Raw genomic sequence first — 19,426 nt, 5'->3', positions numbered from 1 at the left:
CCACAGTTTTGCAGTGGTGGGGAAGGCATACGTCACAGGCATAATGGCGGAGGCTGGTTGAGAAGGAGAATTACTCCGTGAAGCGGCACCGAAACCAACTTCATCGCTAGCCGACGAGGTTATCGCCGGTCCAAAAATGGCCTGCAATTTCAGCCAGGAAAGAAAAACCGACAAGGATGGGGCCAACTCCGGTGGCCTAACCTTGGAGGATTGTGATAGCAAGAAACAATTGTTGTCAGCCTCTAGCACGGCCACATCCAAGCAAAATGGCGATCGGGCTGGATGTGAAGACGAGCAAATGTCTGAACAAGATGCTTCAGATCGGCGGAGGACCGGACTGTCAGACCTAAAAAACTGTAGTACTTCACCGTCGACGCTAACGAAGTCCACAGAGGAGCTGCCAAGGAGAAATTTTCAGATTCCGCGAAAGATCAAGGAGCGGAAAGGTTGTGTATCTCTTTACTACCACTACTGCCATTCCCGAAACGGACTGTTTGCGTTTCATAATCAGATCGTCCTGCAAGATCGCTAAAACCTGCTTTCTTGGCTCACAAATATACAATAATAGATCTGTGTTTCAATATTAACGGATGGTGTATATAATACGCCACGTGATCACAGAATTTTTCGGTAATGTTAGTATGTGGATATTAGCTCGCAGGTAAGTTAAGTCAAACCATCCGATGCACGCGAGGAACGGATTAGTTGCACGCGCCAGCGCGAGTCCTTCCTGGAGTTTTGCGCGAGACCCCACGGCTGTTAAGTTCATGGAGACATTTCGTTGCCTTTGCGGTTTAGGGTTGTAAGCTAGCTAAAGGTCCACACCTCCCAGTGTTCCCAAACCACGTCACATTGGTTCCCCCCGCATGTAATCACCCCCCAGTGTCAGTATATTTTTCCCCCTTTTTTTTACATGCGTTTAACATAATTAATCATGTCTCGCCTATTGTCTTTATAATAGAAAATAAACGATAAACATGTAAGTTGTATTTACTTGTCAGCAGGCCATGCAGTCGGTTTGAATGAAAACGAAACAGGTGCGTGTGTGTGGGGGGGTGGAGTGTAGTAGTTGCATGGCTGCTTTTGCTTGAGGAATCTTGTTTGATCTTGATCCATATTCTTGTTTGTATTTACGTTGTATAACTTTTTCAACTAGTACACAGGAAAAGTCTAAGCTTAGATGTTTCTATCTGCCTGTGTTGGTTTACAGGTGTAAAAATCAGTTATTGAAATGTTCTCACATTCCCAGTTTGCTTTGCATTTAGGTAACTTTGTACATGTATTTGATTATGTAAGTGGATCTCTCGAAAATATTACAAGCACAAAATATTAGAAGCACTCCCAACTTCTATCCAATAAAATATTGCAGCACTTGTAGATGTATGTTCATTTTAAAAGTAACCAAACATTAACTTAACTTGATGTTTAGTTGTTTTGGATTTCTTTATGCTTGTTTCTCTTATTTTAAATAAGCTTAGGTCATCATGAAGCCCCCATGGAGGTTTTTTGATGGTCCCTGGTTTAGAAACACTGTTTTGAGCTGTAATATTAATCGTATTGTACTGTCTGTCTGGCGGTTTTATACCTCATGTTTTATTTATTATTTATTTACTATTTAAGGTGTCATTTTTAGTTGATTTGTGTATAAGGGCATATTTTAGGTGATTCGTATCACTTATTTTTTCACCATTTTAATCACCTTTCTGCCCTAATTAGTTCACTTTAAGTGATTTTCCACGTAGTCTCACAATTATTTGGGTCATAAAACTGCAAACTGGTTTAGATTATAGTATTTCACAGTGTATAGGCATGCCAACTTCCTAAAAGTATTGCATACTGTATTTCAGCAACCAGAAATCGAATTGAACAGCCTTATTGGCTAGTATGCCCGATCAGTTTAGTACCAATGTACAAAACCATGCACGCATTAAAAGTGTGCAAAACATTACAGTGCATATGCCAAACTGTCTCTGTAAACCTTGTACATATTTACTTGAGTTATTTTCATTGCAATATTTGTTTCATCATCTGTCTCAATATATGCTCTGTCCTCCAGGACTTCTGCAGCACCTGTCTCCAGATTCCAGAGAGTTTGAGGACGTTGTGAAAGTCCTCTCCACCTTTTATCTGGATGCATCCTCCCGTGGGACTTTCACCTACACCAAAGCTTCTCTCATTCACAATGAGCTATTGGAGAAAGAGGTGAGCGTTCATTTCTGTTTATTTGGTGCAGATGAACATGCTTTTATGAAAATGACTGCTTCATTTTCACTTTCATTTTCATTTGTGACTGATTTTGTCTTCAGCATCAAAGGATGTTTTGGTAGTAAATTGTGACGTGTTGTTATTGTGTCTTTTGTAGTTCATTGAGAAGAAAAGGGAGTTGAAGCAGAATGGAAGGACGGAGGCAGAACTCACAGAATCGTATGCTTTTCTTCTGCCGGAGAAAAATAAGGTGAGATTGTTGTCTATTGTCATGACCTCAGTGTTAAAGGAACACGCCCACATTTTGGGAAATTTGCTTATTCACCGTATCCCCCAGAGTTAGATAAGTCCATACATACCTTTTTCATCTCTGTGTGTGCCATTACTCTGCCTGACGCACCCACCGCTAGCTTAGCTTAGCATAAAGACTGGAAGTAAATGGCTCCAGCTAGCATACTGCCCCCTATAAGTGACAAAATAATTGTTTATTTATGTGTTTTGATTTGTATAGTCACATAGTGTACAAATAACAAGGTCATATGAGACACAGCAATCTTTTAACAGTTTACATCCTGGGACCTATATTCTCAGAAGGCGAAGCACTGCTACAAGAGCGGAGTGACTCTTAGCGAACTCTCTGTTCCTCACGGGTGCTGCGAGCAAATCACTCCGCCCAAGTAGCAGTGCTTCATCTTCAGGGAATATAGTTACCTGTATGTATACGGTTAAAAGATAGCTGTGTCTCATATGACCTTGTTATTTGTACACGCTGTGACTATATAAATCACAACATATAAATAGGAAAATGTTTGCGTTATTTTGTCATTTATTGGGAGCAGTATGCTAGCTGGAGCCATTAACTTCCAGTCTTTGTGCTAAGCTAAGCTAGCAGAGATGCGTCAGACAGAGTTGCGGCACACGCAGGGATAAAAAAGGTATGTATGGACTTATCTATCTCTGGGGCATACGGTGAATAAGCTTAATTCCCCAAATGTGGGTGTGTTCCTTTAATTTCAGCGTACACACACAGCAAGGTTATAGGTTATAATTCAACAAAGAGACTGATAAAATGTATAATACTTGAATAAAATTTGCCTAAAAGTATTTTAAGATCTAAACATTAAATGAATTCATACATTTCATGAATATAGAGCAAATGACCATGACATTGCTTGTATAGGTTGTGTACAGGTACACTGACAGAGCATTTGTAACAGTTCCCCCTGAAATTACTAAGCAATGTAATATCTTTTCCTTTTTTCAGGTTCACTGGGTCTGTGAAAAGGGTCTATCTGTCGGACATTCGCGGATCACCATTCTGGGAAGCCCTGGAAAAGGTGAGGGACTCCACGACGTTGCTTCCAATAAAAGACGGGCTTATCTTTTTGTAAAAAGTCCTGGGGTCTCATTTCTTAAACTTTGCATAGATTTCCTCCTTAAAGTGTGCATATGCATATGAGGCAGATTTTGCACACGCACAAACATTTCAGAAATATAAAACTATGCACACAACAGAAACTGCGTAAAATTCACTTTATTAAGTCTGTGTAAGACTGTGTGCGTACGTGCATCTCCACCAAAAAAAAAAAACATATATTGAGCTTACAACGGCTAGTTTTACTATGCATAATGTCATCTGCATATCATTTCAATATGCATTTCCATCAACCTGACAGTATAAAACACAAGGAAAATATTGTAGATCGAAACCTCTTATCTCCAAAACCGCTTTATGAAATCACAAAAACAGTGTTTTTTTTTATTATTAAAGTTGATGTTGTGGTTTTATATGGTCAATGACCTTATGTGAAGGTTAAATAAATGTTAATGAACTTTCCATATATCACAAGATTTAAGCTAGCTAATAAATTTATAAATTAAATTTCCATGTTCCAAGTGTCTGTGGTCTCTTAAACAGATTAAATTATTTGTGCATTTTTTTCATAACAAGCATAGTAAGCATGACATAGTACTGTAAGTAGGATTAAATTAAGGACATGTACAGTATGTGACTTAATCTTTCCTCGGGTAACAAATTCTGCTCCTTTTCCATTTATAGGGATTTACCTCTCAAAATACTCGGATTTGTTACAAATGAATCCATTTGAAGTGGGTGCTACTGGAGACATAATAATATTTAAAGTCATGAAGGTACGTGCTTCAGTTCAGTCAGTTTTTGTTTTGCGCAATACATAATGTTTTAAAATTGCTTTACTGAAATCAATGCCCTAACAACATGTGTCTTTTTATATCCTCCAGGGTAAAGTGAAGACAATATTTGAGAACATGCCCAAGAGTACTCTTGAGCCCTCTCTGAAATATGACTGCCATGTCTATAAAAATGCCAGCAAAGTGACCTCATTATTGTCCTATAGGGCCTTTGAACACACTCAGGTTAGTCATTTGCTAGTACTTTTTTTCCATTTTAATTTTCATATTTGACCGGATAGATGATCTCTATTTAATTCCCTCTGGGTTTTTTTTCAGCAATTCTTGTTTGAATTTGCATTTGATGAGTTACGGTCAAGGCCCCGGCAGGTGTTACCATATGCAGTTGTATCTTTTCAGTACAAAGGCAAGGAGGCGGTCACGGCCGCCCATAGGTATGAAATACTGATTTTTGATTGGGTAGTGTGTGTTATGTCATTGCCAAGAACTGTGCAACTGATTGTAACGTGCAGTAGGATTTTGGATGACTTCAGTTTGAGTCCTGGTGGACTCCAGTTTCACATCTCTTATTCCTTAACTGATTTCCTGACAATCTCTATCACTTAAGAGTCCTTACTTCCTCTTAGTGTAACATATGTAAACCTATATAAAAAAGCACAGAAATATTACATGTATACAAAATCAAAAATTATAACAGTGATTAAAACTTAATAGTATAAAGTTGTGTTTGCTTTTCTATTAAAAACTATTTTTTTAGTTTTTGAATTTATATGAGCTTTGATAATTACATTTTTCAGAATAATGGGAAATGACTCCCACTTTTGCAGAACGAAGCAGTTATTACTTAAAATTGATAAAAATTTAAGCATAATGTTTACACTAAATTTGATGCATTTTTGGTAAAACACATCATTGGTATTATGTGAATTTTAAAACGGTTGTCTTCTATTCTAGTAGGTTAAACAGCACTGTGTATGAAGGCCCAAGGGGTAAGATTTTTATACATTTCTCTTGTCTGATGATTTATCTATGATTACATTTTACTTGATCTGAGTTGACCTAACGTTGATCTAACGCTTTCTTTTGCATTTGATGTTTTCAGTTCGCCGGAAATATACAGTTTGGAGTGGCTCATTGGTGAATAAAAGAGAAGAGGTCTATCAAGTGCACATCCGGTCTACAAGTCTCCCTCTTCTTCCCCTCAAACTGTGAGTCTGATACTCTATGATTCTCTTCATTCTCAATTTTGTCTTAAGAAATTTTCTCCGGTTTTAAATTTCGTATCTTTTGTGTTGCAACTTTCAGACCGGATAAGCTTGATATCAATGTGGCGATGCACCTCGATCAAATAAAGAGAAAGATCCCATCTGTTCTGTTGTCGTGGGACACGTACAGCGGATCACGAGAGGGTGAGACAAGTTTCTTGATGGTTTACACTTTTCTCACCTGTGTCTGAAATTGCATACTGTGACAGTAGGTACTGAATTAGATGACCATTAAAACAGTAGGTATGGTATGAATATGGATGGTATGAATGAATTCGGACATACTACATCTGCCCATGTTGATACATCTTGTGACATACATCGTCAAAACAAGTTAACTGAAATGTAGGGATGCGCGATAATTTGCATGCGATATCATGCGCATCTCGTCAGTAAAGCCGGTTCCTTGATTAGTAGTAAATCGGCATCACCTGCTATTCAGATGGAGCAGTATTTACTACACAAAGTTGTAGTTCACTGACAAGCTGGGCCATATCGCATACATATCACAGGCGATACGTCCGTGATAATTAATGCGAAATTGCCCCGATTGTCAGTGATCTACGACTTTGTGTAGTAAATGCCGCTCCATCTGAAAGCACGTGATGGCGATTTACTTCTAATCACGAGACCGGCTTCATTGACAAAATGCGCAATAACTATCACATGCGAATTATCGCCCATCCATCCCTACTGGAATGATGTTAAAGAAAGTGCAATTTAACCGTAAGGGACAGCTTTTTAATGTACACTCACCTAAAGGATTATTAGGAACACCATACTTATACTGTGTTTGACCCCCTTTCGCCTTAATTCTACGTGACATTGATTCAACAAGGTGCTGTAAGCATTCTTTGTAAATGTTGGTCCATATTGATCGGATAGCATCTTGCAGTTGGAGATTTGTGGGATGCAGATCCAGGGCAAGAAGCTCCCATTCCACCACATACCAAAGATGCTCTATTGGGTTGAGATCTGGTGATTGTGGGGGTCATTTTAGTACAGTGAACTCATTGTCATGTTCAAGAAACCAATTTGAAATGATTTGAGCTTTGTGACATGGTGTATTATCCTGCTGGAAGTGCCCATCAGAGGATAGGTACAGGGTGGTCATAAAGGGATGGACATGGTCAGAAACAATGCTCAGGTAGGCCGTGGCATTTAAACGATGCCCAGTTGGCACTAAGGGGCCTAAAGTGTGCCAAGAAAACATCCCCTTCACCATTACACCATTGCATTATTGAGAAATTGAAAAGGTGTTCCTAATAATCCTTTAGGTGGGTGTATGTATTTGATTTTGAATAAAGCCGCATTGTTAAAGCCGGATCTTGACGGAAATAGTAGGTCATCCGTGTACTGTTTGCCTATTATTTTTTTGAATACTATTTATTCGGACATACTAGTACTCGCCTCGCCTACTTTTTTTACGCCTGGTAGGGTAGGTTTCGAACGCACCAACAATGTTATTTCAGAGACAAACAGCTTGGCCCACAAACTTTAGGGCTGTTTGTGGCTTGTCGTGTCTAGATCACACAGCATATAGGACACGGCAAAGCAAAATTTGAAAGCCATCCCACATTTAAACACCCGGGTTTGTTGTGTTCTGCTGCAATCCGTCCAATCAATCTGTTTTATTTTGCTGCTATCATGTCGGTTTGAGTTATGCAAACGCTGAAAATGTGCTGTGTTGCAGTGTTGAAGTGTGGGATGTACTGCAGTCTATATGAAGTCGCTGGAAAGAGTAAACAGGAAAACAGTCTGTCCGGATTGCTTCAGCGGCTTGAGAGAGACCGAATGGTGAGATCATTCACAGTAGCACTCTTTGATTGAATTAATTTCTGCAGCTTTCCTTTGTAGCGGGGTGAGGTCATCGCCCACCCTTGATTAAATCTGTGTCAGTAAGCTGATATGGAGATGTCTGTCTTGATATTAATAGATTTTAGAGTTACGCTATAATTAAACGCTTTGCACTTGTAGGTTCTGGTGAAGCCATTGATAGACAAAGGATTTCTGTTCCTTCTCTCGTCCTCGCATTTGCAAACCACCAATGGTAGGTTCACACACTACATCATCTTACAAAGATCAATAGCATTGACTATATATAAAGATGGAATGGCGTGGGATATTAAAGACTTTATTTTGTTGTTTCTTCTAAGAGAGGCGAGGCAGAAATGACAGGAGCTTGCAGGCGCTTTTTATCTTCCAAGAGCAAAGGAACATCTCCAGGTTAAGTGAGTATCACCCTTTTGTACGCAACTAAGTTGTATTTTGGTGTGTATCCATGACTGACTTCACTCTTCTACCTGCTTTTGTTTTGTTTTCAAGTTCCTAAGAACTCGGATGTAAATGAAGACCCTCTGGTTCCATTAGAGCCTAAGGACCCAATCACCCATGACCTTGATGATTTTGTTCCCGCCCTGCACCACGGTCTCTTCAAAATGCGTGCCAACGCACCCAAAGACCTTTCTGCGGGGCTGAGACGTCAGGCGTTGGACTACATAAAGCAACAGGCAATAGGCTCTATACGGCCCTTCCATGTGGCGGAGTACCGACACAGTTTGGATGACCGTACAAACCTACACCCGGCGCCTCGTCCTAAGAACATGGACCTGGCGCTATCCTCTTACATAAAGGGGCCGACACATTTCCAGCTTCCTGTGGAGGTGCTGCAGCAGGGTTTAAAGGACAGTAGACCGGTAGTTGAGTCCCCGCCAGCAGGTGGAGAAGAGTACAGCCCCTTGTCAGACTGGGGAGGGTCAGATAGACAAGTGCCGAGCAGCAGTACACATGGGGCTTCCCAGTCCAACGGTGCTGCTCAGAGAACACAGGGAGAGTATGATAAGGAAAAGATGGAGAAATTGCTGAAGCTGATACAGTTACATAAGCGGACTACAGTGGGGAGCGGGCAGGAAAGAGAGGAAGACTGGGACGCTGCCAGCTTGAAAAGGAGGCTGGAGAGGGATGGTCCTGGAGGCGTTAGCAAGTATCTGAGGACCGATCTGGAGAACGGGGAACCAGGAAGAGGTGAGTGCATGGATGAAGTTTGTTGGGAAATTTACATTTAAGCATTGGGCAGATACAGTGCATTCAATCTATACGTGTGCTTCGGTATAGCTCGGTGCATTAGCAGTGCAAAAGGTCATGGGTTCGAACCTAGGATTATGATAAAAACGTATGCCTTGTAACTCATTTAGGATAAAAGCGTCTGCCAAAAGCATAAATTTAAATACATTTGATCAGTGTGTGTTTTCTGGGAATCAAAACCCTGACCTTTGTGCCGCTAATGCAATGCTTTACCAATTGAGCTACATGAACACTACACTACTGAAATTAAATCGTTTGATTCTGTCTGGGCTTGTCTGTCATGAAGACACTTTTTGCATCTGCAATTTCTTGTATGTTGTTTTTAGCAAAGCATGTCCTGTTTTTTCTATGAGAAAATAAAGCAAAACTTATACGCAAACACAATTTGTGGAAAATCTCAAAATTGAGAGAATAGTTAAGCTCTCACATATTTTTACATACGTAAAGGAGTCAATAAATGTGATACTCTCCCACCTCTCTGACTGCACTTGATCAGCTATGAGCTCCTTGTTGACTGCAATTCTCTCTTTCTGTCAGTGATGATGGACAACATGGGCCTGTGCGACACGGACCTGCGGGATCGTGAGACTCAGAGCCCCAATGTTCGAGACACGCATACGTTGCTCAAACTCTTCCTCAGCATGATCAACAAGATGGGCCAGAACTCTAATACTCCTAGTGGTCAGCACATGATGCTACCAAATAGCATGACGATGGATCAGAGTCTCGACCCTGTTGAACCGGCCTCCCACTTTGACCTTGACCTGCGAGCCAGACGTTCTGAAGAGGAGCAGGTTCAGGATTACTTAGAGGTTTGGATCGTTTTGTGATCAATGTCACTAGATGTATCTTTATCCAAGCTCTCATCCTAATGTTGATGATGTAGTTAACCTATAGCCTATTGTGTGTAGGAACAAATGGCGTTGAGCAGGAGCAGTATGGATGTGTACAGTCCTCCCTCCAGTATGGAGCAGCAGCCGTCCCGTCCAGCAGAAGCATTGAATCAGAGCCGCCATCTGTGGAGAGCGTCCAGCACTGGTACATACATGCTTACACTTGACTCAGTCAATATTAAAGATATCAAGGTTATATTTTCACACAATGTATGTATCTGTATTTATCTTCAGAGGGAGTCAGTGAGGCTTGTCTGAGCGGCGTAGAGAAGCAAGTACCATCTCCCAGGCGAGTAGTAGACACGATCCTCGACTGTGAGTTTCAGAATCTCTGCACGGGCATCCAGGAACTGATGGAGGCACAACACATAAATTACATCCCCCAGCCTCCTTTGCCTCGATGCGAGGAGCAGGCCAATTGGTCAAGCTCGGGCTTCTCTCCTTTTATCTCAAATTATGTCTCTTCGCTGCCTGTGCATGGCTACGTCAGCAGTCTTTGTGAGAAGATGAACAGATTGATTCGGTCTCCCGGTGCATCTTTAGAACCTGTGACCGCCGCATTGCCAGCGCCCACCCCATTGCCAGCGCCCACCCCTTTACCGTCTGCACCACCCCCTCCTGCCATGCCGGCTCCTGCTCAACCCATCTTACCATCACCACCTACCCCTCAACACACTAAAACATCATCTCCGGTGCCTAAATCTCAGGCTTCCCAGAGCAAGCCGCAAGCTCCCGCACCTACCCCTAAGCAACCTCTGGCTTCAGACAAACGTCGCTCCGGCAAAGTCAAAGAAGTCCATTTACCTTCAATAGGAAAATCAGCTGACCCTAAGGGTACCAACGTTTTGGAAATTACTACATGTTCCCCATCGGCAGGAAGTGCCAGTCAGCTTCCATGTCCTGCAATTCCAGAAATGGCATTGGACGCTACCCCTGCAGGAACCTCGAGCGCTGTGGGCTGCGACATTATGGGACAAATCCAGCCGGATGTGTTGAGCACACTGATGGAGATCATGCAGAAGAATGCAGTGAGGTTCTTCATTCAGAAAGGAGATGAGGAAAGTGAACTCTGCTCTGAAATCAAGGTGAGACGTGGGATGCAGGACTTCTGTCCAAATTTATAGGCTGACCTTTAAACTAATTCCTTATGTTTTTTTTCAGGAATATTTACAAAGTCTTGGCAACATCGATTGCAACCCGCAGACTTACCTGCAGATGAAAAGTCAACAGAAGTTTATGATCATCATTCAAAATGAGGACATTGCTGCTCATGTACATAAGGTACACAATCTTACAAATCAATAGAGCAGCATTTCCAAATGATATTCTTCAATTGCATGAGCAAGTTTGGAAACATCCAGTGTAAGAATTTTCCCCTCTGTGTCCGATTTAGATCCCCGCACTGGTTTCTCTGAAGAAGTTGCCTACAGTTTATTTTGCTGGAGTCGACAGCCTGGACGATGTGAAAAATCGTACTTACAATGAGCTTTTTGTGTCAGGCGGTGTCGTTGTGTCGGATGAGTTCATTCTAAACCCTGACAATATGACACTAGGTGAATAATGACAACATCCCCTTAAATCACTTAATAGCAGTAATTGCAGCACAAATGAATATGTTCTTTGAAGACTCACATTTATGTTGTGTTTTCAGAGAGGCTACAAGCATTTCTGCAGTTTCTGGAGGGTCAAGGCTCACCCTGGAAGTGGAAAGTGCACTGTAAAACGCAGAAGAAGCTTAAAGAGCTTAGCAGGTTAGACACCAAGGTTCTGGACTATTTAGCCAATCCTGGCAGACCTATATAGTAAAAAGTAAATCCTTTCACTTTACTTCTGTCCACTCACAGGTTAAACACAGAGGCCCTTGACCTGTTAAACCTGTTGACGGTTTACCAGAAGAAACACTTGGTCGAGTTCCTGCCCTACCATGAATGTGACACTCCATCTAGGCACGCTCCCGATTTGGAGTGTTTGGTGAAGTTGCAAGCTCAACACACACAGCACAGACACATCATCTTTCTTACAGGTAGACACAACGGATGGGATGTAAAGACTTCTTTAATTAATGGCATTTATATTGTTTCTTGATGTAAAACTCATCCCTTGTTCATGTGTTTCACTACAGAAAAGCATGATAAGACATTCTCACAGTTTTCCGGTAGTGGAATCATTGTTGCGAACATGAATGGCATCATGAACAACTTCCAGGGTTTGCTCAGCATTCCAGAAGAAGCGGAGATTGTCCTGCCTACTCCAGGTAAGTCTAAATATCTTAATCTCCTTCATCTAGAAACCACATTGTACAGTTGTGATTACAAACTATAAACTAGTCTTCTCTCTCTTTTGCTCAGCGGAGCCCGATGCGGTCGTAGATGAAGAGGACATGTCCATAGACTCCGAAGATGACATGGATATCACAGAGACTTCCATTCAGACTGAAAATGAACTTCGGGAGCAGATGGTACCTCTGCCCCCTCTTCCTCAGTCCGATGGCTTCCGCCCTCCTCTCCCTGATCAGCCCCCCTTGGACCCCGTTATGAATCCCCTTATAGTTCCACAACCTCCCGTCACCTATCCAGCCCAGAGCTCTTACTCGATCGATTATGCAGCTATCAAATCTGCTATCGCTCAGTATAAAGCCACCAATCAGGAGGCCAATCCTAGGCCTGATGTGGAGGACCCTCTGGCCAGTTTTGGGGTGAACCCTCACCAGAGCTACCTGTGCCCCAACTCGGCACAGTGGAGCCCTTACTCGGGGTCTCCTGCATACCACATGACCTCTGCGTATTCATCCCCAGTCAGGGCGGGCTCAAAGTCATCAGAGTATGGTCAAAGTGCCACTCTTCAGCCTGCTCCTGCAAACACCTCCACCATGCCCATCACCCAGCCACTCACCATTCACCCATCCCACCCCGCCTCCTTCCCTCCGCCCCCTGTTAGCACAGTGGAGGTGCCTCTTGTTTCAGAATCACCCTCCTCTCTTCAGCTCCCCACACCATCCCTGCCGGTTTCGGACTGCGTGGCCCCTGAGACACCAACAGCAGGCAGTGCCAGTGAGCCAGGATTTGCTGGATCTAAGGATGCAAAGATCAGTGCATCATCATCTACAACTTCATCCTCCTCCTCTTTTCCAACTACTTTCCCCTCCTTCCCAGATACAGCTCCTCTCTTTCCATCCCTTACTCCTATTCCTCCTGTTCCTCCGCTTTTTAACTGGGGGGTGACACCAGGGTCCCAGCCCAGTTTTGCAACCGGACAAAGTGGAGGAGGGCTCAGCACTATCCCTGCCACCCAAACCGAGTCCACAGGGACTAAGGATGGATCATGGGTGGGATCAAGCGAGATTGGAACCTCTAATACTCAAGAAGATGACAGCACACCTGCTCCAGCCACATCTGCAGTAGGCCTTGTACAGCAGAAAGAAAGTAAAGAGAAAGGCGGTGCGGCGGGAAGTTCGGCACCGAGCAGCAAGGGAAACAGTACTCCAAAGAACTCTCCCTTAGAGGGTCGCGGAGGCAGTCATCCCCCAACCTCCAGGGGCGGCACTTCTAGCAGAGGACTCCTGCCCATCCCCGGATCTAACCCGGGGCCTTTGTGTCGAGGTGGGCCGGCTGGCATGAACGCACGTGGCAACAGCACGTACGGCCCCAGAGGGGGCTTTTCCGGACCTAGTGATATGATGCGTGGAGGCTTCAGGGGTAGAGGAGTACCGCCCATGCCCATGAGATCTAGACCAGGCCGAGGCCAAATCAGAGGAGGGCCGTGTAACTGGGGCTATCCACCCGGGAGGGGAGGGGGTGGACGCTCAGACTACTATTCGGACTACACTTACAACTAAATGCCATTTGGGACGTGGTGTGCTCCCGTAAAGACTACTGGCATTAGGAATGTACATATTTAACTGTAAGAGCACATCAAATTGAAATGTCATGATCTGAAATAAAAAAAAGAAATCTGGTTTTGTATAAATACGGTTTGTGACCCGGACAGTGGCCAGAGATTCACTGTTTTCAGTAATGCTCTTCCTAAACTAAATGTTTGAGAAACCTTGTTCATACCACTATATTTATATTGCCAAGAAATGTAATTGCCTTTCAATGTTTCATTTTTGTTGGGATTTTCGAAACGATTTGTGAACAAGAAGCAAAATGCAGACGATATTTTTTTAAAGAGGAAAAAGTTGTGTCATTCTTCATTTTAGCTGTTCTTTTTTTTACATTCTTGGTTGTACAGATGTTCTATTAAAACAAGGTTGTATCAAACATTGTGATATTGTGTTCAGTATTGACAAACGGATGGGAATGTGTGAAATCTTTGTATATGTACATAGTTATTTATGATGCTATAGCTATATATATAAACATCTTGTTACAGATTTTTTCCCAATGAGGTGAATCACTGCCAAAGTTGTTTCTATAGCGTGATCTCTGGCACCATTTAACTTGTGGTTCTACAACCGGCCAGTAGAGGGTGTCATCTCATTGGCTCATGCAATTTCTTGAAGGGTTTGTGTATCTGTCGAAAATGAAACTCTTGTTTAAATGTTTAAATCTATAATTAAGGGAAGATTTATATAACTTTGATTTCATAAATGACTCTGAATTCGCCTTTTGTACATGATGAACACGATTATAATCAACTAAAGTTTTGTAGAAAATACAACCTCAGGACATTTGACAAATGTTATTATTTACCAGATAAACGGTTGTGTCTGGAAACAATGACTAATATATTTTTTGTTGCGTGTCATGTCTATTTTAAAATTAGTTGTGAGTTTGAAAATGTTGGGGCTTTTGGGATGTGCCTAGACACAAACTGCTCTTCTGCACCCAAAAGTACACCATATGTCGAATTACAAAAAAGTTTATCTTCAAGACAGCATTGTAATATGTATCAACCATAACTGATCATGCCCATTACATAAATTTTTTCACACATAAATCCTGATTTAAGATTTATTGCATAAACTATGACATCATACACTCATGTTTTCAGATTAAGTAGTATAGATTTATGTTTTACGTAATGAATTTAACCTAAGTAAGGTTTTAGATGCTATTGCTACACAGATTTTGCCCAATAACTCTTCTCTCCAAGCACTTTCATTATTTTTCTTGAGTTTATATAAGAAGTTAAAACAAAAATGAGACCAACCACCACTCTCTGCAGAAGATGAAGAAAGCTTAAGGGATTATTAAAAGGCTGAAAAATTGTTGGAGTAGTAATCTGCTTAAACCTGACCTTATGTCATCTCATCTCTCATTTGATATATTCATTTATTAACTATTTATAGTCAGTTTGAATATGGACAAACAATCACAGCTGATGAGAATGACAGATGACACTTTCACCTGTAAGACTTCATGTGATCTTTAGCCCGCTGATATATGCTGTCCATATACATCCACACCACCTTGTGTGGCTTTTGACTCTTACCTGTAATTCTATTCAATTGTGAAACAAAGTATTTAAGGATATCTTACACTAAAAATACAATAATTCATAATAAGAGAAAATATCAAGAGAATAAGATGCAACTTTCACATTACTATATTTTACATGCACACACATATGTGACCCTGTCTGAAATCCAGGCTAAAGTCTAATTATGCATTTAGGAACATTGAAGTTTGGTTTCACATTAATTTCAATCTTAGACGTGACCTTACTCGGTCAATATTAAAGACATCAAGGTTATATTTTCACACAATATTCTTTACATATATAATGATTTTGTGTAGAAAACAGATTGGGTCACATATATTCTATACATGGGTGATTCTCACGAAAACTTGGTTTTAAAAATGTCAAGCATGAAAATGTAAAAATTGCTTAAATTTACTTTTTTTCCCACCAGACATTGAAAAACAAAGTCTGGAGTAAATGGTAACATTAATTTAAAAACTTTTACTTATCATTTAACACTTTTTGTAACATAACAAAAAAAATTTGTCCTAAAAAATCTCATTACCGCAACAGTCAGAAAACATCAACACTGACATATTTTCAAAATGACATGACAAACCTGAAAGAACATGAATTTGGAGATTCTGCACATGCATTTAAAATCAAAGTATTATGCTTCTATTAATTAAATTAACATTTAATAAGCATCTGTTGCGGTAATGGTAATCAAAATGTCGTGTAAGCATTCTGACAAGACAATATTTCAAATTAACTGTAAAAAAATGATCTTACCTGGTAGCCATCTTGAAGTAACTGGTCCATGTGCTTGGTCACTCAAAATCAAACTTTATTAAAATTCTGTATGTGTGCTTAAACTGTTCTCAAAAAGTGTTGCGGAGGATGAGAACATCAGGCATGGACACATCATTTTCCTAAATTTTTCTTCCATTATTATTATACATGAATATTCAGTAAATATTTTTTCTGTCATCTAAAGTAGTCTAGCAAAACATCCATTTTTTTTTTTCTTAATAATTTTGTGTTAATTTGATTACATTACAACATAACGCATGTTCAAACACAGCCGGACACATTGCGGTAATGAGAATTGAAAATGAGATAAAATTTCCAATTATAAATTCTTATGTTGAAATCACACATTGTGCAAGGTAGAACACAGTATTGTGTTAATTCTGATGCTTTTTAATGTTACTATATTACACATTTTAAAGCCAAAATCATTAGTGCCGTGGAGTTTCAATGGTTTCGTGAGAATCACCCACATATATCAGAGAGGTAGACACACTGTTGATGGTATGGCTTTATAAACTGCACAACAGTTGCCGATCAACAAGTAGACATGTGTGGTGGTATTACGAATGTGAAAGTAGGTTACAGCAGATAAATCCGATCACATCTGGAAACGGGCAGCATGGATTAACTCCATACCTTTGCCTTGGTGCTCGTTCATTTTCATATTTCCTTTAGTTTGCATTTTGTGCATGCTGTGGGAGGGAAAATTGTGGCAGGGGTGTTTAATCTCTCCCATGTAATGAAATGGCAATTTGCTTAATGCAAAGTGTAGAGATGAATAATATCACACACAAACAGACATCACTACATTCCATTCACTATTCCCATGTTTTAAATCCTCTTACTCCTCAGTAGTGCTTTTCTTTTATCCAGCTTTGCTCTCCACAACTGCTGGGTGTGAGCGAGAACATTTAAACTTTCGTATGCTGCCGTTTTTTATGTGGAGTATGAAAATATTTCTTGATATTAAAGGGACACTTCACTTTTTTGAAACTATGCTGATTTTCCAGCTCCCCTAGGGTTAAACATTAGATTTTTACCGTTTTGGAATCCATTCAGCCGATCTCCGGGTCTGGCGCTACCACTTTTAGCATAGCTTAGCATAATCCATTGAATCTGATTAGCATCACACTAAAAAATAACCAAAGCGTTTCAATATTTTTCCTATTTAAAACTTGACTCTTCTGTAGTTACATTGTGTACTAAGATCGACAGAAAATTAAAAGTGGCAATTTTCTAGACCGATATGGCTATATTTGAGCCGCAGGTGAAATTCTAGTCATTCAAGACATTCACGCGTAAATTCGCTTCTGCGACTCTGCTGAAACTCCACTTGCTTCTGCAATCACGTCACTACTACAGCAAGGTCCTCATTGGTTAACGCGGCGCGGAAATCCGCAGAAGTTAAGATTTTTAAACTCGCGTGTTTCCCACGGCAACGCTCAATTCGCGCCCCACTTACCGCATGTACCGCGTCATAGGATGCCTAATTGCATCTTTGCATTGACTTAAAATGTAAATCACTCGCGCTTGCCGCGTCTACTGCATCTGGTGTAAACCCTGCATAAGAACTATACTCTCATTCTGGCGTAATAATCAAAGACTTTGCTGCCGTAACATGGCTGCAGCAGGCATAGTGATATTACACACTGCTCGAAAAATAGTCCCCTTGGTTACTTTCAATAACTCTTCGGTTATTTTTTTAGCGCAATGCTAATGGTCTAATCGGATTCAATGGATTATACTAAGCTATGCCAAAAGTGGTAGCGCCAGACCGGAGATCGGCTGAATGGATTCCAAAACGATAAAAATCAAATGTTTAACTCTAGGGGAGCTGGAAAATCAGCATAGTTTCAAAAAGAGTGGAATGTCCCTTTAAAGATATCTGGAATTTAAGAGTAGCTAATGCATTTAAAAAGATTATGCCTTAGGTTTAAGACCTTCGGATTTGGATGATAATTTACTGATGTGTCTTTTTTTATTTAGTTCAACCTCTGCTTAGTGCTTACAGTATATCTGCTGGCGAGCCCACCCTGTGAGGGTTTAATCCTTCTGAAACATTCTAGTATTAAAAGCATGTTGTCAAACTCAAAAGGTACAAAAGTGGTCATTGGGATGGCTTAAAAGGTCCTAATGTGTCCTGTTTAGGAATATATATGTACCTCTGAGTCACTAAAATGGACCCTTCAGGTACAAAGGTGTATTTTGAAAGGCCCCATGGGTGACAGCTTTTGTACCTATTTTTTAAGGGTGTACAACATCACACATGTATAGTTTTACACCTGTATTGTTTTTGTGACCCATGCATCAAAATTTGCATGGATCTCTACAGTTCTGCTTTCACATGCTACAACCAATATTGTGTTTTCAGTACACAAATCATGCAAATGCTTCAGGGTTTAAATAAATCATATCAAATGTCATACTAGTTGAACATTAGAAAATAAAAACAAACAATAAAACACAAAGAGAAAACACTGTCAATTGTTTATTAAATGATTTGGTACCCAAGCTTATGCGGCACTCAGTATTTGAAAGCCAAATTGAATTTGCACTCTTTAAAACATCCACAGCCACATAAAAAACAAGAGAACTGTAGCATGGCCGGCATATCCTTGTGTTCTCTATAAGTAATGATTAAAAATTAGCGTCTTATATATGTCAAGTTAAAGCTCTGATCTATGGTTTTAAAGGGATAGTTCACCTTAAAACGAAAATTCTGTCATCATTTACTCATCCTCATGTTGTTACAAACCTGTATGAATTTCTTTTTTCTGATGAACATAAAAGAAGATATTTTGAGAAATGATGGTTACCACACAGCAGATAGTGACCATTGACTTCCATAGTAGGGAAAAATATTTTGGAATTATTGTGATAAATGATGAAGAAAATATTTTGAGAAATGATGGCAAGCACACAGTTGAAGGTACCCATTAAATTCCATCATATTTTTTTATTCTGTTTTTATTTTGTTATTTGATTTTTTATTATTTCTTAAAATATCTTCTTTTGTGTTCATCAGAAAAAAATTAATTCATACAGGTTTGGAACAATGAGGATGAGTAAATGATTTTTCATTTTAAAGTGAACTATCCCTTTAAATGCTGCACCACAGCCAATTAACCTTACTGTTGTCATGACGATTAGAGTTTAGTTTTCTCAGTGACTTTAGAGACTTACAAGGAATAAACATTGCTATATCTTTCCCACTATTGGGAAATCAGGTTTTTATTGTTGTTTTTATGTTTTAAATGATGTTTTTTTAATATGTTTTAAAGCAACACTATGTAGTTTCCATGTAAAAATGACTTACAGCTCCCACATGTGGTTGAAAAGCGCAACAGTGCTTGGTATCAGACACTCTTCTGCAGGCAGGGGAGGGGCAGGGCTGTGTTTCCTACCCTCCACCCCCACTTTCAGAGTGTGCTTGTAGCAGCTAGGAGGCTGCTCAGGTTGCAGCAACAGTACAATTTGTCCAGTTAAAAGTTGTTCTATCACTGAAATAATTTAAGAGACATTATTTAAAGGTAAAAAAACTACATAGTGTTGCTTTAAGACAAGCCATGGGCAAATTCATAATTTAACACCATT

The 19,426-nt window shown here is 40.4% G+C and overlaps 1 protein-coding gene across 1 annotated transcript; it reads left to right on the top strand.

Moving 5' to 3' along the window:
* tasorb (transcription activation suppressor b) lies at positions 1–14,357 on the top strand. The gene is made up of 23 exons (XM_055188112.2): positions 1–446; positions 2,057–2,202; positions 2,363–2,455; positions 3,470–3,542; positions 4,265–4,356; positions 4,465–4,599; positions 4,693–4,808; positions 5,329–5,363; positions 5,477–5,582; positions 5,680–5,783; positions 7,333–7,436; positions 7,617–7,689; positions 7,796–7,870; positions 7,965–8,663; positions 9,261–9,535; positions 9,635–9,761; positions 9,851–10,701; positions 10,778–10,897; positions 11,010–11,169; positions 11,268–11,367; positions 11,461–11,639; positions 11,739–11,870; positions 11,965–14,357. Exons 1-23 carry the CDS (start codon positions 137–139, stop codon positions 13,449–13,451), a joined length of 5,592 nt encoding a protein of 1,863 aa, XP_055044087.2. The 5' UTR covers positions 1–136; the 3' UTR covers positions 13,452–14,357.
* The last annotated feature ends 5,069 nt before the right edge of the window (positions 14,358–19,426 follow it).

The sequence above is a fragment of the Misgurnus anguillicaudatus genome, chromosome 13 (assembly GCF_027580225.2).
Source record: "Misgurnus anguillicaudatus chromosome 13, ASM2758022v2, whole genome shotgun sequence".
NCBI lineage: Eukaryota > Metazoa > Chordata > Actinopteri > Cypriniformes > Cobitidae > Misgurnus > Misgurnus anguillicaudatus.
Note: the sequence above shows the minus strand (reverse complement) of the source record. Positions and strands in the feature narration are given on the sequence as shown.

Excerpts from the sequence above, each read along its gene's own strand:
- tasorb (XM_055188112.2), top strand. The coding sequence starts at position 137 with ATGGCCTGCAATTTCAGCCAGGAAAGAAAAACCGACAAGGATGGGGCC. Across the intron at positions 3,543-4,264 it reads TCTGGGAAGCCCTGGAAAAG|GGATTTACCTCTCAAAATAC; the intron begins GTGAGGGACTCC and ends TTCCATTTATAG. Across the intron at positions 4,357-4,464 it reads TAATATTTAAAGTCATGAAG|GGTAAAGTGAAGACAATATT; the intron begins GTACGTGCTTCA and ends TATATCCTCCAG.